Source organism: Crocodylus porosus, unplaced genomic scaffold, assembly GCF_001723895.1.
Source record: "Crocodylus porosus isolate Cpor-Errol unplaced genomic scaffold, CroPor_comp1, whole genome shotgun sequence".
Taxonomy (NCBI): domain Eukaryota; kingdom Metazoa; phylum Chordata; order Crocodylia; family Crocodylidae; genus Crocodylus; species Crocodylus porosus.
In genome coordinates, this window is record NW_017728886.1 from 264,947,025 (window position 1) to 264,969,399 (window position 22,375).

Genomic DNA, 22,375 nt, shown 5'->3' on the forward strand with positions numbered 1-22,375 from the left:
ATAGTCAAGCCGCTGCAAAATCTGACTCTTGTTAATACCCCTGAGCCTTTACCCTGGACTTCAGAAATCAAAGCCGCTTTTGCCTCTATTAAACAAGCTCTGTCACAAGCTCCTGCTTTAGGCCTTCCCGATTATACTAAACCTTTTATTCTTTTTTGTCACGAAAAGGACAGATTTGCACCTGCAGTACTTACTCAGACACATGGAGACAAGCACCGTCCCATTGCTTATTATAGCTCTGCTCTTGACCCAGTTACAGCCAGATTTCCTCTATGTCTCCTTGCTGTACCTGCAGCCACCGTCACTGTTGAACTTTCCTCCACCCTTGTATTAGGTTCTCCCCTTACTGTTGCTGTCCCACATGCTGTAGCAGCCCTTTCGCTAAAAACAAAAACCCAACACCTTTCAAATGCTAGATTAACTAAGTATGAAATCTTGCTTCTCTCTGCTGGAAATGCCACCCTAACTAGGTGCCCTGTTTTAAACCCTGCTTCTCTGTTACCTACCCCTTCCGATGGTGAACCCCATGACTGCATTTTTGTTACTGCTCACCTAACAATGCCCCGCACTGATCTAAAGGACAACCCCTTGCAAAACCCAGATCTAGTATTCTATTTTGATGGATCATGTCAAAGAAACTCAAAAGGTTCCCTTGTCACAGGATATGCAATATGTTCCCAGTATGATGTTACAGAAAGCCATCACTTACCTAATGTATATTCAGCTCAAGTTGCTGAGCTTGTGGCCCTCACCAGGGCTTGCACCCTAGCCTCTGCTGCCTCTGTTAATATTTATACTAATTCTCACTATGCTTTTGGTATTGTACATGATTATGGCCAACTCTGGAAACAAAGAGGCTTCCTCACTTCAGGAGGTGCCAAGATTAGTAATGGCCCATACACAAATGCCTTGTTGAATGCTTTACAATTACCTTCTGCTGTTGCTATTATTAAATGCCAAGCTCACCAGAAACCTTATGATGATGTTACACGTGGAAATGCCCTGGTAGATTCTGCTGCCAAAGCTGCAGCTATTTCCGCTCCTCAGACTACACCTGTGTTTTTGTCTATTCCAACTGACCAGTCTCCATTAGCAAGTCTTCACGACGTTGCCCTCCTCCAAGATTAGACTCCAGAACCCGAGAAACATGCATGGAGACTGGCTGGGTGTTTGTTACACCCTGACCATTTGTGGCGCTCCCGAGACGGCTGCCTGGTGTACCCAGTGGTCCTTCTTCCTCATCTTGCTCACATACACCATGGCACGGCACATGTGAGCAAAGGGGAAGATGATAGAAGCTGTTAAACTTGACTGGTTTGCTCCAACTTTTCCATCTGTGGCTTAACAGTACTACCACACCTGTCCTATTTGCCAAGCCCATAATGTGGGAAAGCCTGTAAAAACAAAGACGACAGCACATCCCCCAACTTGGGGAATGTTTGTAAACTTACAATTAGATTTTATTCAAATGCAGAAATGTTGTCCTTATGAGTATGTTCTTGTTATTGTATGCATGTTTTCTGGATGGGTAGAAGCCTACCCATGTGCAAAAGCTGACACCATCACTGTAAGCAAAAAGTTGCTCAGAGACTTTATTCCAAGGTTTGGTATTCCTTTATCCCTAAACTCTGATAGAGGAACTCATTTTACTAGACAGATAATGAAAGAAATCTGCACAGTCCTGCAGATCCAACAGGACTTTCATTGCCCATACCATCCACAAGCCTCAGGCATTCTGAAAAATAAACTGGCCAAAATTTGTGCTGAGACTCATCTAAAATGGCCAGATGCAAATCCCATAGCCCTTATGAGTACGAAACTACTGCCAACCGAAAGACTGGGCTTAGCCCACATGAAAGTCTAATGGGAAGACCCATGAGGCTCCCCGCCTCGCCACCTGTTGCCTCCCAATTTTCGATATACATTCACTCGATGATACTATTCTGGACTATTGTAAGGCACTAATGAAGTGTGTTAAGGCTTTTCATTCACAGGTACAGGCCGCTCTCCCCAAAGAACTAGATGAGCCATGCCATTCTATCCTGCCTAGAGATTGGGTGCATATAAAAGTCCATCCACAAAAGTCATCTCTGGAACCTCTCTGGAAAGGCCCATTCCAGGTACCCCTGACCACCAACACTGCAATAAAGTGTCAAGGACTCCAGACATGGATCCACGCTTCACACAGTAAGGAAACATCAGCCCCCATTACACCCAGAGTCTCCTCCATATCAATCTTGTGATCAGCCTCCAGACTGGTAGTGAGCCTAGTGCCTGCCAGCAGGAGAGCTCAAGACCAGTACTGAGCCAAGTGCCTACTGGCAAAGAGGATTTGCCACTACAGAGCGAAGAGGATATGCCCCAATGACAACACTATGCCCTTCAGGACAAGAAAAAGGCCTCTACCTAGTTCCTAGATCTCATGTTGCAGTAGGAGTCAGTAAGTGCGAGGTAGAATTTAAGATAAATGGTGCTTGGTTTCTAATGGTTCCTGGATATCTAACTACTCCCCTGCAGGTCAATTTTCAAGCTATTATTCACAACGGATGATGTCCTCACACAGTAATACAGGTGGATATACTGGTCACTATTTTGTGTGAAGAGATAAGGCCTGTAAAAATCTTCCCTCCGGTTGAAGAAGAACATGCTATGTCTCCGCAGCGTATCCTGCCTTCACTATTAAATCTCACTTACCTAAAGGAAGAATTCGCAATGTTCGCAAAATTACAGAAAATCAAAGGTTTTGGGGTATAGTGTTCCCCAGCTATAGCACAGGCTTAGCTATGTCCGAGATAAAGAAAGTTGCAGCATCTCTGGAAAAGATTGCTAATGCTACTGCTGATAATTTTGATAAAATAAATACAGAAATGAAGGAAATAAGGCAAATGACATTGCAAAACCAACTTGTGTTAGATTATATACTAGCCAGCAAAGGAGGAGTCTGTGCTGTAATAGGTAAAGAATGTTGTGCTTATATTCTCGATAATTCAGAAGAAATCCAGGATTTAAGTAAACATATTCAAAAAGAAGCAGCTAAATTGCATAAGTCAGATGGTTGGAATTTGAATTCTTGGTTTAGCTCTATTTTCAGTTCCTTAGGCTCTACCCTCATTCATAGTTTGTTGATATTGTTTGTTGTTTTTATTGAAGTATGCCTAGTGTTTATGATAATACAATGCTGCTTAAGCTATGCTGCCAAACAAACGAGGAACAGCCCATCACCCAAAAATGAAGTATATAATTTGTATGTTGAAACAGAAGAAAGTAAAAAGAAAGAAAAACTAGAAGTTGAAAGGGTAATGGCTATAAATATCTAACTTGTTGAAAAAAAATTAGGGAATGTAGGAGTAAATTTAGTCAGGCTTTTGGCCTACTTGACTAGAAAAACAGACAGAAGTGCTGATACTGCTTATTTCAGTTACATGTTTTGAGATAAGAAATCCTGCATGTCTTATTACCCTGTCCAGAGATGTCCAATTAAGTAAACTTGTTTTAGTTTCTCCAAGGTTGTATTTTTTTTCCTCTTTATCTGTCTTAAGTATAAAAATGCTTGAAAACTCAGAGAGGAGGAGGATTGCTTTGAAACAGACAAGTGGGTGATTCCCCTTGCTGTATGAAATCCTCCCTGTGATTGCAGTATAGCCCTAAATAAAGAAAGGCTGGCTCTGTCAGTTATGATTCAACCACAACGTGAAGTTTGATTTCTTCCACAAGTGGCAAACAAAGGGGTCCTGGCCATTATAATTGTTCAAGGCACTAAAATACTACAAATAATATATGATCATTTCAAGAGGCAAAATACTCGGTGCTTTTTGCCTCATTCTGTTATAGCACACCACTGTACTGAAAAGCTAGCACATTTCACTGAAGCGAAAGCACTAAGTACTTTGCCGTAAGGCAGTCACCACAATACAATTGTTCGTATGAATGTCACATACATGTCACAAGCAAAGGGTTTTAAAACCTTTTCACAACCAAGTCAATGACAAGTTACCAGGATTAACTCCCTGCTGGACCCTGGGTTTTCCTGTCCAAGCACTGACTACTTCGCCCTTCTTTGGGCTGAGCTATCTCAAGATCTGAGCCCCAGAAGCCAGAACTGCAAAACCTTAGGAATAAACTTACTGTTTTATGTTCTTAATTTTGTTTGCTCCCATTTGAATGATATGCACAGAAGCCCAAAGCTTCTTTTCAAATGTGTTTTGTCTACCTCTTCACTACCTGCATGCACCTGCCCTCCCCCTGCCTCCCCCTTATGCTACCTGATAATACAAGAGTCATTACAGATGATAAGTCTACATCAGGGGAAATTAAAGCTTCAGTCTTTTCTAGCAGTTAAAAGCACAGATTCTGCATTAGATAACATTCATCTGCCATCTGCCCTCAGCTCCTCCTCCCCCTCTTCTGAGGTCAGAGTTGCTTTATGAACTGGAGTTGATCTTTGACATCCCTCACCAATTTTGCAATCCCCTGTGTTAATAATAAGGGCATTAGAGATTAGGAAAAAATCAACTCTTGAAAAGGTATTGTTTGGGGGCAGAATGGCTAAAAATTATCCCTTCTGTCAGGGTGGGCAGCTCTCCAGATGTCAATGTAATACGCACTTCTGCTACTCGAGTCTTTAATAAAGTAGGACTATACACTAGGGAACCATAAAGTACCCAACCTACTGGGCATGCTTGGCAAACAGCTAATTTTATACTGTCTCTCCTCCCCTTGTAGAAGTTCACTTTTCTAGTCTAAATTAGCACTGTGACTCAGATGCTCTCAATTTCTTGTCCAATGTTTTATGCATTTAACCTATTAATAAGAGTAACACAAGAACATCTCTTATCTGGATGCAGATGTACAACATGAAAGGTATAGTCTATATACATACATGAATAAGCAGACACACAGTTATGGTTTCTACAGATGTCATGCTTAGGTCTTCTACAAACCTAAAGAATGGGACACACTGTAGAAGCTGATGCTGGCTAAAATTGGCCATCTCCTATCAGTTGGAATTAACATTCTGCTACTGTCACCTTTATCATTCCTGACCAGAAAAAGCTCATTAAGCCACTTTCAGAACTGGAGTGGATAGGCACAATTTTAAAATCAAAGCACACCTTTACTGCAGGACTGAGTATGACTACGTACTTAGGAAATAGCAGACAGACACACATTTGGCTACTAGCATACCGCAAAAGAAGTGTGTTATCAGAAAGCAGAAGCATTTTATAGAGCATATTCAAGAGGTATAAAATTATTACTACATAAATGAAAGCTTATGATGGAAGGATGACATGAGGACATTTTAAAAATGCCCAACTGCTACTGTAATATTATTTTTCAAATATAAAGATTAATTTTCAGGCTCCAGAAACTTTAACCTCCACAGAATGATACTTAACTGATAATTGTCCTTACAAGCTGTTACCAGCAGACAGGTAATGTTTAGCTTGATTTACCTTTTTAGTTTTTAGGCAGCTGCTATCCTCATATTTATTACCGCTTCCCTTTAGGGCATACTTTACGTGTTAACCATTAGCCCTTTATGCACACTTTTTTAATGGGGATCAATGCAGGACACAATATGGAGTTCTTTTTCAGATGTCCTTGATTTTCTTTTGAGTTTTTATTGTCATCAAACAACAATGTCATTTGGTTCAGGGCTCCTGAGGTCAATTCTTCATTAAGTTAACATCTCATCTAAGAAGCCCTATTCTACCAGCTTTCTGCCAGCATTTCTACTTTTAAATATGCTTCAGCTTCTGCAACTGAGGTTCAAAGATGAAGCTGTTAAATTATTTGAAACTTTTGTAACATTCTTACCTCGCTCACGATTTCTGAATTATCACAACTATAAAATCCTTGCTCTGTGATGTTCTTGAAAGCAAGAAATACTGCAAGTATTAAATATGGTATTTTACTTTGGATGAGAAATTTTCCTATTATGGGATGTAAGATACTGATTTTCATTACAGAAACAGAAGTATTTTAAGCACTTTAAAACTACATTTGTTTCTCAGAGACATTATTGTGTTAGCTGTTCAGACATTACGAAGCACATCTCCAGCTGCCAGAAGCTTCTTATTAATCCAAAACTATGTTTCCCAGTACTCTTTTTTTGGAAAAAATATCAAAGCGTATATTTGTCACATTAAGTACCGCTACTAAATCTCAACACCAAATCATGCTACTGTAATGAATATTATTTTAGCATGTCTCATTATAGTGTTAGATGCTGCAAAAGGAAATATTTAAAAGCAAAAAAAGGACATTTTTGTGAAGTTAACGCTCCTGAAATACTAATTTAGCCTCCAAAGAAGTGCGGATTAGGAGCATTTTAGAAGGAAAATATGGCATATTGTATCGTCAGGCACCTTTAAGTGCACATAACTGATAAATAATGAGATAAATTACAAATGGACTTCTAAAATGTCCAGTGTGATATTTGTCTTTTTCTGTCTGCATGGATTTAATGATACTCTTTACACTGAGAACTCCCAAATCTACATCTCCCCGTAACCAAGCCTCTCTCATGTCTGATTAAATAAGCCACGCATGACCCTAAATTCAACACGGTCAACACAGAACTCACCCTTTCCCCAAGCCCCATATTTTCTCCAGGGACAAAGAGTATAGAGGTGGGGGGAGATTGTGGTTCCCACCTCCCAGTACCATGTTCGTTCCTCTCAGTTACATTAGAAAAAAAATATGATTCAAAAGTTATTCTGTATTCTTTTCAGAGCTGACTCCATGTTTGGGAACACCGGCACTGACCCTAAGCTACCTGAGAACAGTATATCCTTTTTTTAACCCACCACTGATTTCACCAAGAGATTCTTTTTATTAACAGTGCATGAAAGGAGGGCCTTTTTATATGTGAATTCAATAAAACAGCCTGTAGCCACTGCAGCGTAAACAGTTATGATTTGCTATTTCTCATCAAATGTAACCCTCTGCTCAGCTTGCTGCCGTGACGACTTGGGAAATTTTACAAAATAAAGGCAGCCTGAGAGTGACACCTACCGCTAAGGCTGCCGGACACCTCTCCATCATAAGGCCCTATTTTATCAAATTTTAATCACGTGCCTGTTTGCAACACTGGGAAGGGGGTGGTGTCTGACTGAGGAGGTTTTCTAGTTTTTCTTCAATGGAAACATGCCATTTTTGCCCACAATAAAACATCTGGCAACCTTTTCTGTGAAAAACTCTACCATCCCGACACTTCTGAACATGGACGTTTGGCAATGGTTGGCTCTTTTGTGCCATGAAAGTCTGCCCTACAAATCACCATAAAAATCGTGTGCTTAGCAGAGACGTAGATTTGTAATAGCTGAATTCTCCAAAGAACCTGTCCCCACTGAGCATGTTCTAGCTTACTGCTAAGTGGACGCAGCACAGCCCAGAGTTACGGTGTTAGCTAATTAAAAGACTGAGAAGGAGCCAGAAGAACAAGGGAGGGGTGGAGGAAAAGCAACATGCCCTGGACAAGGAGCTTGGGAAGAGCAACTGGGACTAAGTGCCGCTGGGGATAGGGAACGCAGGAGAGGAGGTGGGACTGGAGGCAGGGCTGGGGAAACGCTGATACTGGCTAGGCAAGCAGAGTCGGGTAAGGCATGGGAAATGGGCAGATTGGAAATGGTTGGGAAAAAAGAGGCTTGAAGAGACTGGGACTGGAAGAAACTGGAAAGGGAGAGGTCAGAAGAAGTAGGGCTGAATGGGGCCATGCTTGAGGGGAAGAGGCGGACGAATCTACGCCCATTACAACTTGGAGCAGAGCCCAAAATTCCCGCGTCTTGCCATTCCTCTGCGGGCCACAAATTTGTGAAGCCCACTAGAAAAGTATGTTGTATCCTTTTTATAGCTGGTCTCCCCAGGGGATGACAATCCCTGCTGAAGGCAGTTGCTCTGTTAGCTCAAGTGGAAAAGGCCTGGGTAGTGCACCCAATGTTTTTAACCTAGGTGAAGGCTTGTGGGAGCAACATGAGACCACCAGATGAAAATTTCTATTTTTTCAGATGCCTTTTTAAAAATCTAGCAAACTGCATGGAAAAATGACATGAAAGGCCATTCTGACACCTGAGAATTCAAGCCCTCAAAAGGCGGGAAATGCCAAAATTATTTTTTCCACTGATGTCTGCCTCATTCAGAATAGAAAGTTTACTAAATGAGCAGCTATCTACCATGCATTTATTTAATCCTTCCTGTTCAAAATACAACACGTGGCTCTATGTTTTATTTGCTATACAGTACCAAGACCCTGCTCTGAAGACAGGATTAGCAAAGCCCAAGAGAAAATTATCATGCTGTTTCAAAGATGTCAAACTTACCCCCTTCACAAGACGCATAAAAAACCAAAATGCTCTACTTATATACAAGGAAGAGATTTTCACCGAAAGAGGTTAAGCATTGGAACAGGTTACCCAGGAATCTCCATCCTTGGAAGCTTTTATGAGATGGTTAGACAAGCACTTAACTGGGATGCTTTAGTCAGGGATGATCCTTTAAAAGCAGGGATTGGCCTAAATGATTTCTGAAGTTCCTTCCATCTCTACTCTTCTATGATTTTATGGTCAACCTATATAATCAAGCTTCGAATAATCCTGACTTCCACTTGCTGTACAATGTCTGCCACTTATTAGAATCACATCAGGCACATTACTATTGATTCTAATAAGCTTTGGACAAAAAGTAAGAAAAATAAAAAGTCTGTGCCGAGACCCATCAAGAAACTGGGGTACTTCATTGTATTTTACTAATCTATTACAATAAGTTTACAATCATCCTGCAACCTAGCTGTGTACTGCACACCCACCGGCACTGTAAGCTGAAGCAGATTTAATTCTAAAAGCCAGTAGAAAAAAAACTCGTATGCATAGATTATGGGTTAAGATTTTGATTCTAATAACTGGCTGATTCTATAAAGTGAGTTTCTAATAAGTGACGTAAAACACACGTAGCACAAAGCTTGTGGCATATGGTTTTGGGGCTCCAATTCTAATATGCAGCTGATTTTACTAAGAAGCAGAATACTTAAATATGCCATATAATACCATATTAGATATGTTTCAATATTAATTTTCATATTTTAGTGCACTTAACTCTTTGGATCCTTTAGTTGGTTAAATCTCCCCAGACATTTTGCAAGGGCATTAGCAGTTTGATGGCTCCATCCACAGTTATCAAGTTAGATTCATGTAAATCAAAGTCTAATTACACAAAACCCTTCTAGCATTTCACTCTACTTGTTGCCTTATTCCACACTATTTTATCTCATGCACTGTAGCCTTCTTATGATGAAAGGCTAACATTTAGATAGCGTCATGATGATAATAATAAGCCCTCATAACATCTTGGAAACAAAGGGTTTTAGCTGTGGGCAGAATCTGGTCCTCTACTTCTGATAATGATGCATCAGACAAGCACTGCATCACGACAGTGAGGCAAGCTGACATCTGCAGAACTATTACAGAAGAGTGATTCTGCAACGATGGTGTAATACAACTCCATATTCAATATACTGAAGGGTACAGACAGACATAATAGTTGTACCAATATCAGAGGACATTGATATTGAGGAAGAGGTTATATATTGCTGCATGATTCTACAGAAATACAAAAAAAAAAAAAAATCACTCCAACTTAACACTTTTTCATTCAGGGTCAAGATTGGTAAGACTTAGTATATTTACCCAAATCCAAGACAACTTCAAATTTAAGATGACCCCTCCCTCCAATAATTAAATTATATCCCTGGCAAAATTATAAATTTAGTGTAATTTTTAGTGCATTGTAAATTCCATGCATGGAATTTAATTATTTGTGTCCTTCCACTGCTGCAGCAGGAAGAGTGGTTGTAGGGGAAACAAATGTCGGGGACAGAGGGGCAACAGCCTGACCCTGGCTCTCTTCCTGCCTCCACCCTGCTGCCACTTACCTTATACCTATAATAGCTCTGGACCTGGCCCTGGCCCCAGCAGCTCCAGTCACAGCCCAGCCTGCCCTGTTGCCGGATTCCTGCCTCACGCCACTGGCTGTCTCCCCAGACCCACCACAGCTACCACTGACTCCATGGCTGGTGACTCCAGGCAGCAGTGGTGGCAGCAGCTCCAGCACTGGTGCTCAGCAGGCAGGCAGCTAGCTGCTCTGCTGGATCCAGAGCTGGAGCCACAGCAGCTACCTGCCCTGGGCCAGTACTCGAATACAAAATGAGGCTCCCCCCCATGCTGAATGGGGGGAAAAAGTATATATTCAAGTAAATAAATGTATATTCAAGTAAATATGGTAGCTTACTTCTATTTTTCAGGATCAAGCCAAGACAATAGTTTGATCATCAGCTGCTGTGCACTCCAAAGCAAAGGCTTCTCTACCCTTTTAAAGCAGCTAAAAAGTATGTTTGTCCATACCCTAAGGTTCCTGCACAGCACACTTGTCCAGCAGAACTACTTTTTCATATCCAGCATAGGATTTACATGTGGGCAGCTCCAGACATGCATATAGCGACACGTGATTTATGTGTAGTTCAGTGTTCCTGCCTATATCCAGCACAGCACCCGCTGACCCTCTGAGTTTCCAGATAAAGGCATCTACCTACCTACAGTTAGTAATATCTGGAGGTCGGGATGTACCACCTGGCCATTCTCAATCATTTGTAACCCCTTCTTCGGTGTTCCCCCAACTTAGCAAACCAAAAAGAGCTGCAAATATGGCTAATGTGCAGGGTTTTAAATCTTCCAGGTACATGTTATAAACTGTCTGGGACCTGCAGAACCCTTCCTGTTTCACCAACCAAAGCAACATTGCCTTGCAGGTGTGGGGAAAACAGGGCTCCAGAAGGGATTAAAAGAAACAGCTGCCGCTGCCCCTTGATTCTCACTGTGGGACAGGAGAGCTGATCTTCTCAGGACCCAGCTAAGAAAGCAGATGGCTCCCGTTATTCTTATATGTGTCCTCCCTCAGAGGAAGGGAGAGGATTGAGCTCATGAGAGCCACCAACTCTTAAGCAGCCTGCTGACTTGAGTTCATTTGTTATTCCAGACATAAACTTGGTTGTCACTTGGAAAAAAAGGTGGCTTGGGCATCTGAGACACTTGTTTGCATATGTGGAATAAAGTAGAAACAGTTTAAAAACAGATGCCAAGGGCAGGGCATCTTTAAAAAACTAAAGCCAAATGACAACTGGGTTTTATACAGTGCCACCGTGAATCCTAGACAACAAATTCAAATCCAAGCTGCCCAAACAAAGCCACCCTAACGCTGGGAAGAGGCATAGGGAGAGCGAGCCAAAGCCTGGAAGGGCAGATTAACCCTAAGAAGCAGCATACCTGAGCTGCGTTTGGAATTCAAGTTCACAGCCCAAAACAACATTTATTTTCTTAAAGTGCATTTAAAAATTACAGTTGATTTACTTAAGCATCATAATGGTGCCAGCAGAATAAATGGCTCACCATCCTTAATGTGCAGTTGTACTTAATTGGAGTTAATATATTAATTCCAAATTCAAATCAGAAATAAAAATGTGGTTGGGAGAGCAGAAAGAATTCACATTTTTCCTTCTTAGATATGCCAAATTTTTTTGCACAAAATCTGAACAGTGGAAACTGATGATTTTGATTTATAATACAAAATTTCCCTAGCTTTATATCAGTAATTAAGTCCTTGTTCTGCATTTATTTCACAGTTTCTCTCTAAGTTTTGGGAGGTATGCCACAAACTTTATGATCCCTAAATGCCTGACTAAAAATCAGGATGCTCCTAATCCTGGCAGAGAAACAGATGGAGAATAGTCCATGAGTACAGCTGTCCTTGCAGTGTAAAAGGTATCCAATAACAAAAGTTTAATTCCCAGGGTCAGAGCTGCACTAATACAGTCTAAGACCAAGCGTGAGGTCCATCTGAGCTGTTCATAAAGGTTTCCTATGTTATAGTTAACAATGACTGTATTATTACAACAAATTAGAACAATTCTGTTTATATATAATATTCATTTTTTAAACCGTCCTGGAAAATGACTAGTAAGAATTCCAAGAAAATACAAATTAGCAACTCAACAGAAACCAAATCTATGCTTAAGAATGGTTGGGGAATAATTTGCAAAGGATTTTTTTTTTTTTTTAAACCAAGCTTCAGGCATTTTTTGCTTTATTTTGATGAAGCAAGACACATCTTTTTACATGAACTTTGCTGAAAAGAAACAAAACCCCCTAGCTTTAGGTACATTTGATCAGCCAGACCAAATCTGATTCTCCCTTCTTGTGGTGGAGATCTTTTTAGGAAGAGGGTCTCAGGGTTATGAGTTCTCATGTCTTAACTGGAAGTTTGGAAGTGTTGTGTTGATGAAACATTCAACTTAGTAATTCATCACTGGAGTTACTTTAAACAAATTACTATTATTATGAATGCACTGACCTCCTTCCCCCAACAAAACTATATTTTTAAACACTTCAGTTTCTTTTCAATCATTTAGCTTTCAGTTTCTTAACCCTGGTATCACATTATTAGTCACTAGAGAGTCTTTCAGTGTTGACAAGCACATAATTCCTAGCATGCAAAAGCAAATCTGCCTTTCACCCTCATCCAATATTTGAAGGCTTGTTTCATGAATCATAAAGATGAAAATAAGGCAGAGGTCTATTTTTCCTCCTGACAGGTCACTTTTCAAACAATTATCAGCACTGAGCAGTACTTTTTATTGGTTGCAGCCATTGAAACAAATAAAGGAATGAAGCATACCTGCAGCTTGGTACACCTACAATACAAAACTGTGGAGTAATATAAAGCTGAGACACTACTGGCATAAGAGGTATTACCTGTTAAGCCCTTTTCAACAGACGAATCTCAAAAGCTGAAGATGGATGTAACATTTGAAGCATTTAAAAGGGAGCTACAATTTGAAGCACTTAAAAATAGATCATTTCAGTCATGGACATATGTATAGCCCCCTACAGCACCCCACAGCTGGAGCATTTTAAAATTGACACAGCTGCATACAGCAGCAGTTCTCCAGCCAAGGGGTGTGACAACCTGCACCACTCCTCCCACCATGGAGAGGCAGGCAGGAATCATAGAAAAGGAGGGCTGGAAGGGACCTTGGGAGGTCACATCTAGTCCAACCCCCTGCTCGAAGCAGGACCAGCCCCAACTACATCAGCCCAGCCAAGGCTCTGTCTACCCAGGGCTTAAATACCTCCAAGGACGGAGATCGCACCAGATCTCTCAGTAACCTGTTCCAGTTTTACTACCCTCCTAGTGAGAAAATTCTTCCTTATATCTAACCTAATATCGTCTTAATATCTAGGAAGGAGTGGAGAAGACTGTTAATATAATTCTGAGACCCTCAGTCTCCCAGGGGCTGCAACTCCAGCCTTTCCCTACCCCTAAAGTTGGGTTAGAGTAGGAAGCAGAGCTGAACATCACTCTCCTAGAGTGATGCCCCCCATTCCCAGCTTTTTACCCCACTCCACCTGTACTGGAAGAGAATGGAAGCTCTGTGCCCCCTGCCAGAACAGGGAGCCCAGGGAGGTTCACAGGGGCTGGGGGGGCTGCAGAATTCTAGTTTTGCTGAAGCCTCCAGTCTCCTGGTGTCCCACAGGGAGTAGCAGAGGGCATCTCAGTTCCTGTAAGGTGGGGGGGGGGAGGAAGGAGGGGAGCTCTGCTCTCCTGGTTCCAGTGGGGGCACATGGGGTATGCAGGGTGTCCCAGCTCCTGGGGGGGGCGGGGGGGAGAGGAGAAGAGGCTCTTCTCCTGGTTGCAGAAGGAGGTTCCTGTGGGGCATGGACAGCAAAGCACTTCAGTTGCTGGAGAACACAGGGGCCCATATCATGCTTGGTATTATAGGCACATATATGGTGAAGTGCTTCGTTTTCAAGTGCTTCTAATAGTACCTTTTTCCTTCAGGGTCATTTTTAGAGGGTTCGAAAGGTATGTATGTGTTGCTATTTGAACTAGAGTGCTTCAAATACTATAGCTGTCCACACCCAAAGACACATCTATCGAACAGGCATCATAGTAAATCTACATAACATGGTAGGAACATCAATTTTTTTTTACAGCCTAAGTTTTCATAAGTTCATAAATTTTTCATCTAAAAAATGAATACAGTCAACACTAATCCAGCTCCTGCAAACCACAGAGCAGACTTCCACCCAGTAACTCCTGCAAGACAACACAACTATTCTTAGTACACTAGACAAGACATTCTCATTTCAAACTTGATTGGATAAAGCTTGGTGCCTAAATATCCATTTTCAGCACCTACTTGGAAATTCAGACATTGAAACAGAGATTTTTTAGTGCTTCACTTCTAACATCCACACATGAGAATTGGCCTCAGGTAAGCACACAGACAAGACCTCAGATCCGAAAATACAGCTTGAGGGATTAATGACTGCTGTAATGGCTATTTCTTCATGCATCTTTTTCAAGATCACTGCTAAATAGCAAGAAGTGAATTCTAGGAGGACACTTGAAAATACCCTGATGTATTTGGGCTGCAGAATAATTACACAGATGTAAATACAACTCACTTAGTTACGCTTCCAAGAATAAAGGAAACCAATCATTCAATAAAATGAGAAACAGGAATGAAAGAGCCAACTACACATTTCATCCAAGTTGTGAAAATATTTGCCAAAACATCCCATTGACAAAACATTACTCATCACTTTGTAGGAAGAAAAATATCACTCTTTTCCATTTCCACGTGTGCTACAATGTTTTGTGTATTTCTGCTGCAGCTGCCACTTACTCCTTTCATTAAAACAAACTTTGACAAACTAAAAATGACACAATAAACAACAGGAAAATACATTTACCTGCTGATAGAAAAAATTTAGTGTTGGCTTGTCCTCAGTGAACTGATTCAAAAATCCTTTGGGTAAATAACGGATCCGCAGTTCATATCTGAAAATGAAGGAAACAGGATTTCACTGAAAAATGCAACAATACACAGTCATTTCAACATAAAAATAAGTCTTTTATGTAATGTTCGGATGCTCTTAAAAATAAAACAATTAAACTTGTCAAATTAAAAGAAAAACCCCTAATTTTGGCAACCCAGTCATGCAGAAGTGTGGGATGGGGGAAATCCATCTGGCACTAGGTATAATTGCTCCAGTAGAACTTGGATCATTCATACCCAGGTGGTTGACAACTCAATTCACAGTGGCTGCATCTACACGATATGTTGACTGCACACTAGCTCGTTACAACTGCGCACTAGAGTACGAAGCATGACACAACGCTACTGCGCGGTTGTAACGAGCAACTGTGCAATCAGTGTCACCTAAAAGGCGTTCAGCAAAGCTGCTGAATGGTAACTGGCTCTGTGCAGTCATTTAGTACGTGTATGCACAAGTACACAAGTACTAAACAACTGCAGTAATGACTGCACAGTCAGCTTCTCGTGTAGACGTGGCCAGTGAGTTGTTAAATTAAGGACAAGCTGCTTAGCTGTTGGATGCAGCTTTTACTTTAAATCAGGGGTGTCAAACTCATGTGGCTCCATGGGCTGGATGAGTGGTGCAGGACTGGCCCCTGGGCCAGACTGGGCCCACAGACCCACCTCTCCCCAGAGCCAGGACCCATACCACTCATCTCAGGATGTGGTCCAGGATGTGCCATGCACAGCACCCATTGTAGCCAATCTAGGACCCAGGAAGCATCCATCCTGGATTGGCTAGGGGGCATCCCATGAAGTGTGTGACCCGGATGGGCTGGAGCAGGTGCTACTTGCAGCATGGGATCTGGGCTGGCTAGAGTGGGTGCCATGTGGGGCATACATCCTGGGCCCTGTGCATGTGGTTGGTCAGGTATGCATTTTGTACAACATGTGGATGAACTGCAGTCCCAGGGACAGCACTGGGAGCTAGATGATGGGATTCTGCGGGTCCGATTTTTGACAACCCTGCTTTTGAAGGGCAAGGCTCCTCTGATCAACTGGAGCTCATCAGTGGTCCCATGCAGCTAACAGGAACAGCAGTGGTCCTTGAAATAAAAACCACAGAAAAGAGATTATCCCACACAGATGCTCGCTGCAGGTATATATACCCCTGGTTAGTTTGAAAATCCTTATCTACTCAGGAGCAAAGGGACCTAACCCTGCAAAGTAGCTGGATTCTACTATACCCTGATTTCGTTACGGAGATTCAGCGGGGACCTGTCAAGCCTCTCTCTGTCAGCAAAAAAGACAGGATAGGCAACTAGCAGGATCTGAAACTGATTTTGTTTTCCTAAAGGCATGCAGCTCCAAAACACCTCTGAGAGGTTGTCATCATCAAGACTGAAGCATCAAAGCATCAGAACTCATTAATGTGGGCACAAACTACAGTCAAGCCAGGTGCCGGTTCAGGTGCTTTGGGTAGTGGCAGCAGGTAAGACAAGAGATCAATGGTTTGAGCCAGTAACAATCCCTGTGTTCCTTAGTGAATACATGTATGAGAGTTTATGCTGCAGCTGGTAACAGTGAGTGCACAGATGCTTTTCCTAATGAAAGTTTTAAATGCTGTATCCCATTAGAGAGCCACACTGTGTGGAGAGACAGCCTCAGTCTCTTACCAATCAAGTACTGCAACATCCATCCCTGGTATATCCCAAAAAGATTGATGAGATTTCTCTGTGGGAGGGCTGTGCAATACATTTGCACATCCATACCAGGTGTATATAATAGCTCCAAAATCTAAAGCTCACCAAGGCATTCCTACATAATGCAATTACAGCTTGAGAACCAGTGAAGCAGGAGAACAAGTCCTTTTGATTCACTGGCTATATCAAGGTTTACATCTCTTCAAAGTTGGTCTTGTGTTTACAAACGCTAGAGGTGATTGGAAGCTGGGCTGGTACTATTATTTGTTCTGCAGTAGTATCTAAAGACCCTGATCAGGGATCAAGATGCTAAGCACGTACATGTCCTGTCCTCAAAAAAAGATCCCAATTCTAATGATCGTACACAGTCTAAGTAATGGTCTCTTACAATGTGCAAGTCATGCACAACAGAAAAAAAGTCACAGCATTTTAGCAAAGATGGCCAGCTCCTAAAACTATTTTTAATTACAAACATTTTAAAATAAAAATATTTAATTCTTTATTCAAGGTGACAAACGCCTACACTGAAGTTTTACTCTTCAGTTGCAGCGAGATGGATGAAGATTCTTACTGAGAGCTTGGTTAGCATATTGCTACATTTAATACCATTTGTTCCCAATTACAGATAAGCACCTGATTTTAAAAAAAGGTATTAATTAAATTAACTATACAAAACAAACCTATTTGAATGTTAAATGAATCCCAAACCACCAAAAAATTGCAAAGAATCAAAATGTTGTAAGCAAAAGTTAAAGGATTTTTATTTATTTTTCAAATAATGGGCATTGCCTGTTTAATAGTCCTCAAACTAGAAGAAAAAGGAGAGAGAGAGAGAGCGCGCAAGTGCGTGCATGCACACACACACGCATGTATGTGTGCATGTGAAAAATCCTCTATATCCTCATAAAAGTGTATAGTCATTTAAAAAGGCCTATTTTTTCTTGATCTGGCAAGCCTCTTTCAAAAAAACCCCCAAAACTATTGTATGCTTATTCTTTGGCATGAAATTACGTTTAACCTCCCCCCACCTACGGAATCTTAAGAAAGCTGAACAACGCCCAGTAAGTTATAAACAGAAATACAGAAGTGCCATAATCACAGTTCGAGCATCCTCAGACAGGAAGGCAGCACTGTTCCCAACTGGAAGTGGGCTGCTGTTGCCAAGTTGTTTCTGTATTTTGTGACGCATCAGAATACCTTGGGCTGTGCACCGAATTCTTTTCTGCATTAGTCTTAACTTCCAGATTTCCCGACAAAAAAATTTAGGGTGATCTATGGCATGAGTAGGGGACAAGTAGTATCATCCCTACTGCATCCAAAATTTGGAAACCTGAAGGAAGTTTGTTTTCTAATAGAAACAGCAAAACTATCACTAAATTACAGTGCAGGGTCAAATGAAAAATAAAACCAAATTCCAATTAAAAAAGGGGTTTTTTACTCTTCTATCATCTGATGCATCTTCAGCCTTCAATTCCCAATTTTCTTTTTACTCCTTCCACCATCTCCCCAGCTTCTCTTCAGTCTTTTCTGCTTTTCTTTTCCTCTCCTTTCTTCCATTCCTTTCTGTCCTTGCCCCGTTTCCTTCTTGAATCCCTCCACCCAGGAAATGGGCGGTGCCTGGATTCTGTTCACATGCCAAAGTGAAAACTGAGTTTGGCTGGATGGAGGGTGCAGGAAGATTTATAGGCACTTTTTCACCCTATAAATGACGGCTAGCTGACAGACCTAATATTGAGCCGTACTAATGGTCCAGTTACACGTCTTATACTAAGTTTAAAACAAGTTTTCTTAAGTGAATTTCCACAAATGCATTCCCTAGGCTGGACTGACTGCCTGCTATTCCATAATGAGCAGCAGCAACAAATGGTGGCAGGCAGGCATAATTTTCACTAGGCCTGCCACTGACATCCACTGAGGCTCCACGAAGAATATGCACAAAGCGGGGAGAGAGCGAGAGAGCCAATAACCAGACAGACAAGAAAGTGAGAATCTGCACCACAGACTGACCATAGGAAAGTAAGAGCTGGGTCACAGCAAAGGTCTAGCTAGCCCAGTATTGTATTTCTGACACCTTCAAGGAGCAAGCAAAAGATACAATAGTGCCACTTCCGGGCAAGTCAAGAGATTTTTAGCTATGACACAGAATGGCACACAAGTCCCACTGAACCAAAGCATGTAAGACGACAGAGGAAGGCAGGTTGAAGAGATCAAAAGAAATAAACAAAGCTGTTAACTCGTTGAGGGATACAGGGGTTAAAAAGGCCAGATCGAGTCATGGGATACGAATCCAGAGTGTCTACTGAGACCATACTTAACACAATCCAGGCTGTGAGTGATTTCTTGTTCTACAATCTGGTGTTGAAATTGGTTCTTAAATTCTTGTTGTTTAAGAACATCCACTCTAAGTTCAGCAATGCAGAGTCCAGGGAGGTTGAAGTGTGCTGCTATGGGCTTTTGTGCCTATGTCCCTAAATGAGTTAACTGCTTTATCCCTTTTGATCTCTTCTGTAAACATAAAAGTTGTTTTGATTGGTGTAAAAAAAAGAGACCTGGGAACCCTTAGTACTTTGCACTGGGCTTAGAGATTATGCTCATTCTGCACCACGCCTGCAAATGACCCAGCTAACACAATGGACCGGCTAGTCATTGCTGCTGGTGCCTAGGCTTGTTCATAGACAATTAACCTGGCCAAGCAATCTGTCACTGAGAACCAAAGCCTGCAGTCTCTTTCTTGTCACAACGGGGTAGTTAATGGCACAACATCACACATGGAATCCAACAGCGCGCATGGACCGCCCAAACCGAGGGAGCCTGGACTGCCTGGTATCACCCACCCTCCGAACAACACTAATGAAGTTAGGCAACCCCTGGGGTGGAGTCCACGCTGGTGACTCCCAGGAGACCTGCATTTACTAATTAGAAGGATTAAATTACACACACACAGCAGCGTGCATGACAGTGTGTGTGTGTGTGTCTGTGTGTGTGTGTGTGTGTGTGTGTCTGTGTGTGTGTGTGTGTGTGTGTGTAGAGAGATACCTATCTATATATATATTTATCTATACCCCCCCCCCAAATATGACAGGATAGCTTCTCAGTAACAAAAAGGTGCACCATATCTAGTATAAAGACTCTGTCCAGGTGTTTTCATAGTTATGTCAATCAACCAAACACCTTTCTCTTTTTTTCATAAACTTTATTAACAATTTGAACAGATCAGGTGTCAAATTTTATATTGAAATACATATCCACCCCTCCTAGACAGATACATTTATCTTCTATCAGCATTGCTTCTTTAATCCAAGTCAAATATCCACAGGAGGGTCTTGTGTTGTTTTCTTTTTTCCTTTCAGTCTGACAGCTCCTTTACATTTCATAGCTGTTGTTAAGCTTCTGTGTCTATCTCTGTTTAACCTACTTAATTCAGCCCCTTGTTTTCTCAGAACTCTGCATCGTACAAAGCCCACAATCTTCTACTCGTCTTCCTTTGCTTTTAGATTTCAAATGTGTTCCAAACGTGCTCTTAAATTATTAGCTCAGGGAACGTGTTCTCTCCTTCAATGCTCAAAAACGTTTCTCAAAATTCCTGGTCTGGAGGCAGGAGAAGATTCTTCCTCTACACATTCCAGGGACTTCTAGCAGGTTTCTAAGTAAGTATTTTGTCCCCTTTTCCCTTGTAGAACACTGACCTCACAGGACAACTTCTCCATGACAAACTTCCCAAACTTTTAAAACCAATCAGTGATTTTAGGGGTATCACTTTTCTTTCAGGCTTTTGCCATTGTAATTCTTAATTAGATGCCCAGTGATCAGTTCCCTATGACTCGCATATAAAGTTTTCAGGAAAGTCAAGTAAGACTCTTAAGGGGTTATCTGATAGCTGACATCCTGTAATTCCCCTTACCATGCCTCCAAGCTGTTTCTAGAACAGTGGGATTCTGGGACATGTCGTCTACCACAGGTAGTAGACGAGGTACAATCCTTCCAAATGACCATGCTCCCTCCAACACTTGCCTGTTCCTGTACTATAAGTATATTTAAAGTGGGGTGATGTGCCATCAATATATATTTTTTAAATAATTTTCTTTTACGGTTGTGCATATGGATGCGAGGACCATTGTTCCACATGGTCTCCTAACACCTCATTAATTTCTGATTTAATGTTTATAGCCCATTTGGTCATAAACATTTTCCCCTCTATATAACAAAACTGCTTCATATAACACAGACAATAGGCCTTTGTGTTTCATAGGTGTGACTAATATTTTACATAATTATGTGAAATTTTTACTGAGTTTTACCTTTTTGGGGGATGTACTGAAAAAATGTCTTAACTGCAGCTATCAGAAAAACAGGATTTGGTAACTGCAATTCTTCAACAGATCTAAATATTTTCCTTGAATAACTATCTATCTAAACGTTATACCAATGAGCTCCCAGATACTCAAGTTTTGGAATATTTGATTAGGATAACATTCAATTTTGTTAGGTATAGGTGTTAAAGGTGATGGGCACAAACTTAATTTCTTATGAGAATGCACTTTTCTTTGGAAAATAATTGAGGTACAAATGAAAAGCTGATTAAAATCAATTGCTTAAACTTCACATTTTTTTATTTAAATTATGATCTAAATAACAATCTACCCAGCATCCAGTTAGATTTTCTTATTCTATAAAAAACAAAATGCTAGTGAATCAATCACTGGATTTATAGCATAGACTAGAAGATTACTTTTGATGTTTTCCCAGTTTATGTTTTATAAAGCAAGTGATCTTCCCCATAAATCCAACTTTGCTTGTTAACGTGATTATCACTCATTCTCACCAATAGTCTCAAAATGAATCAAGTAACATCAACTACCAGACAACAAAAGCCTCATTATTAAAGATAAATCAAGGTACTCTAAATACAAATACTAGCATATAAAAAGGCTTTTGCTCATTGGCTTCTGGACAAGTTGCCAACCTTCTAAAACATTGATTTTGAAAATTTTATTTTTCCCTAAATGCATTAATCAGTTATTTCTCGAATGAATTTCTAACAAAGCAGATTTATTGCCAATACTAAAAAGAACATGGTTCTTCAAGATGTTGTAATCAGCCTGGCTTAGACTGGAGCTACACATCTCTTTTTAACAGAAGTGTCCTTTTGGCCCTTCCTCCTGCTCCCATGCAACTGCAGAAAGGACATAGCAGCTCAGCCATGATTATTTCTCAGTTCTCTTGCAGTTTGGTGTCGTTAGTAACCAAGGCCTCTGGAAGTACAGATGGAAGACAAGCCATAATGTTCAAACTGACAACATAATCTCAAAAAGACATATTTATCATAAAGTAAGCACTCTTTCCTTTTTCAACTAGCTATGTGGATTCTCACTGAAGGCAACTGGCATGCAGTCCTCACCAGATGGTGGTAAGAGGGACCTGAGCAGATCCTCAAGTCCAACTCCCTGTCAGGGCAGGAAAAAGTACTGGGGTTAAACAACCCTGGTAAGGTGTTCATCTAGCCTCCTCTTAAAGACCCCCACGGTTGGAGCCAGCACCACTTCTCTTGGAAGTTGGTTCCAGATTCTAGCTGCCCTGGCTATGAAGTCCCGCTGCTTGATATCTAGCCTAAATCTACCCTCTGCCAGCTTGTGACCGTTATTCCTGGTCACTCCTGGTTGTGCTCGGGGGAACAGGGACTCCCCCAGTGCCAGCTGGTCCCCTCTGACTGGTTTGTAACAGACCACTAGATCTCCCCTCAGCCTTCTCTTGTGGAGGCTGAACAGGTTCAGGTCCCGTAGCCTCTCCTCGTAGGGCCTGCCCT

The 22,375-nt window shown here is 41.3% G+C and overlaps 1 protein-coding gene across 10 annotated transcripts in view; it reads right to left on the reverse strand.

The window, feature by feature from the left end:
• PTK2 (protein tyrosine kinase 2) overlaps positions 1 to 22,375 on the reverse strand; it is a 352,211-nt gene that overhangs the window by 167,779 nt on the left and 162,057 nt on the right. For all 10 annotated transcript variants that reach the window (XM_019553184.1, XM_019553237.1, XM_019553254.1 and 7 more), the window contains one exon: positions 14,805 to 14,892. In XM_019553184.1, the coding sequence (XP_019408729.1) occupies positions 14,805 to 14,892 (88 nt within the window). The remainder of the gene's footprint in view (positions 1 to 14,804; positions 14,893 to 22,375) is intronic.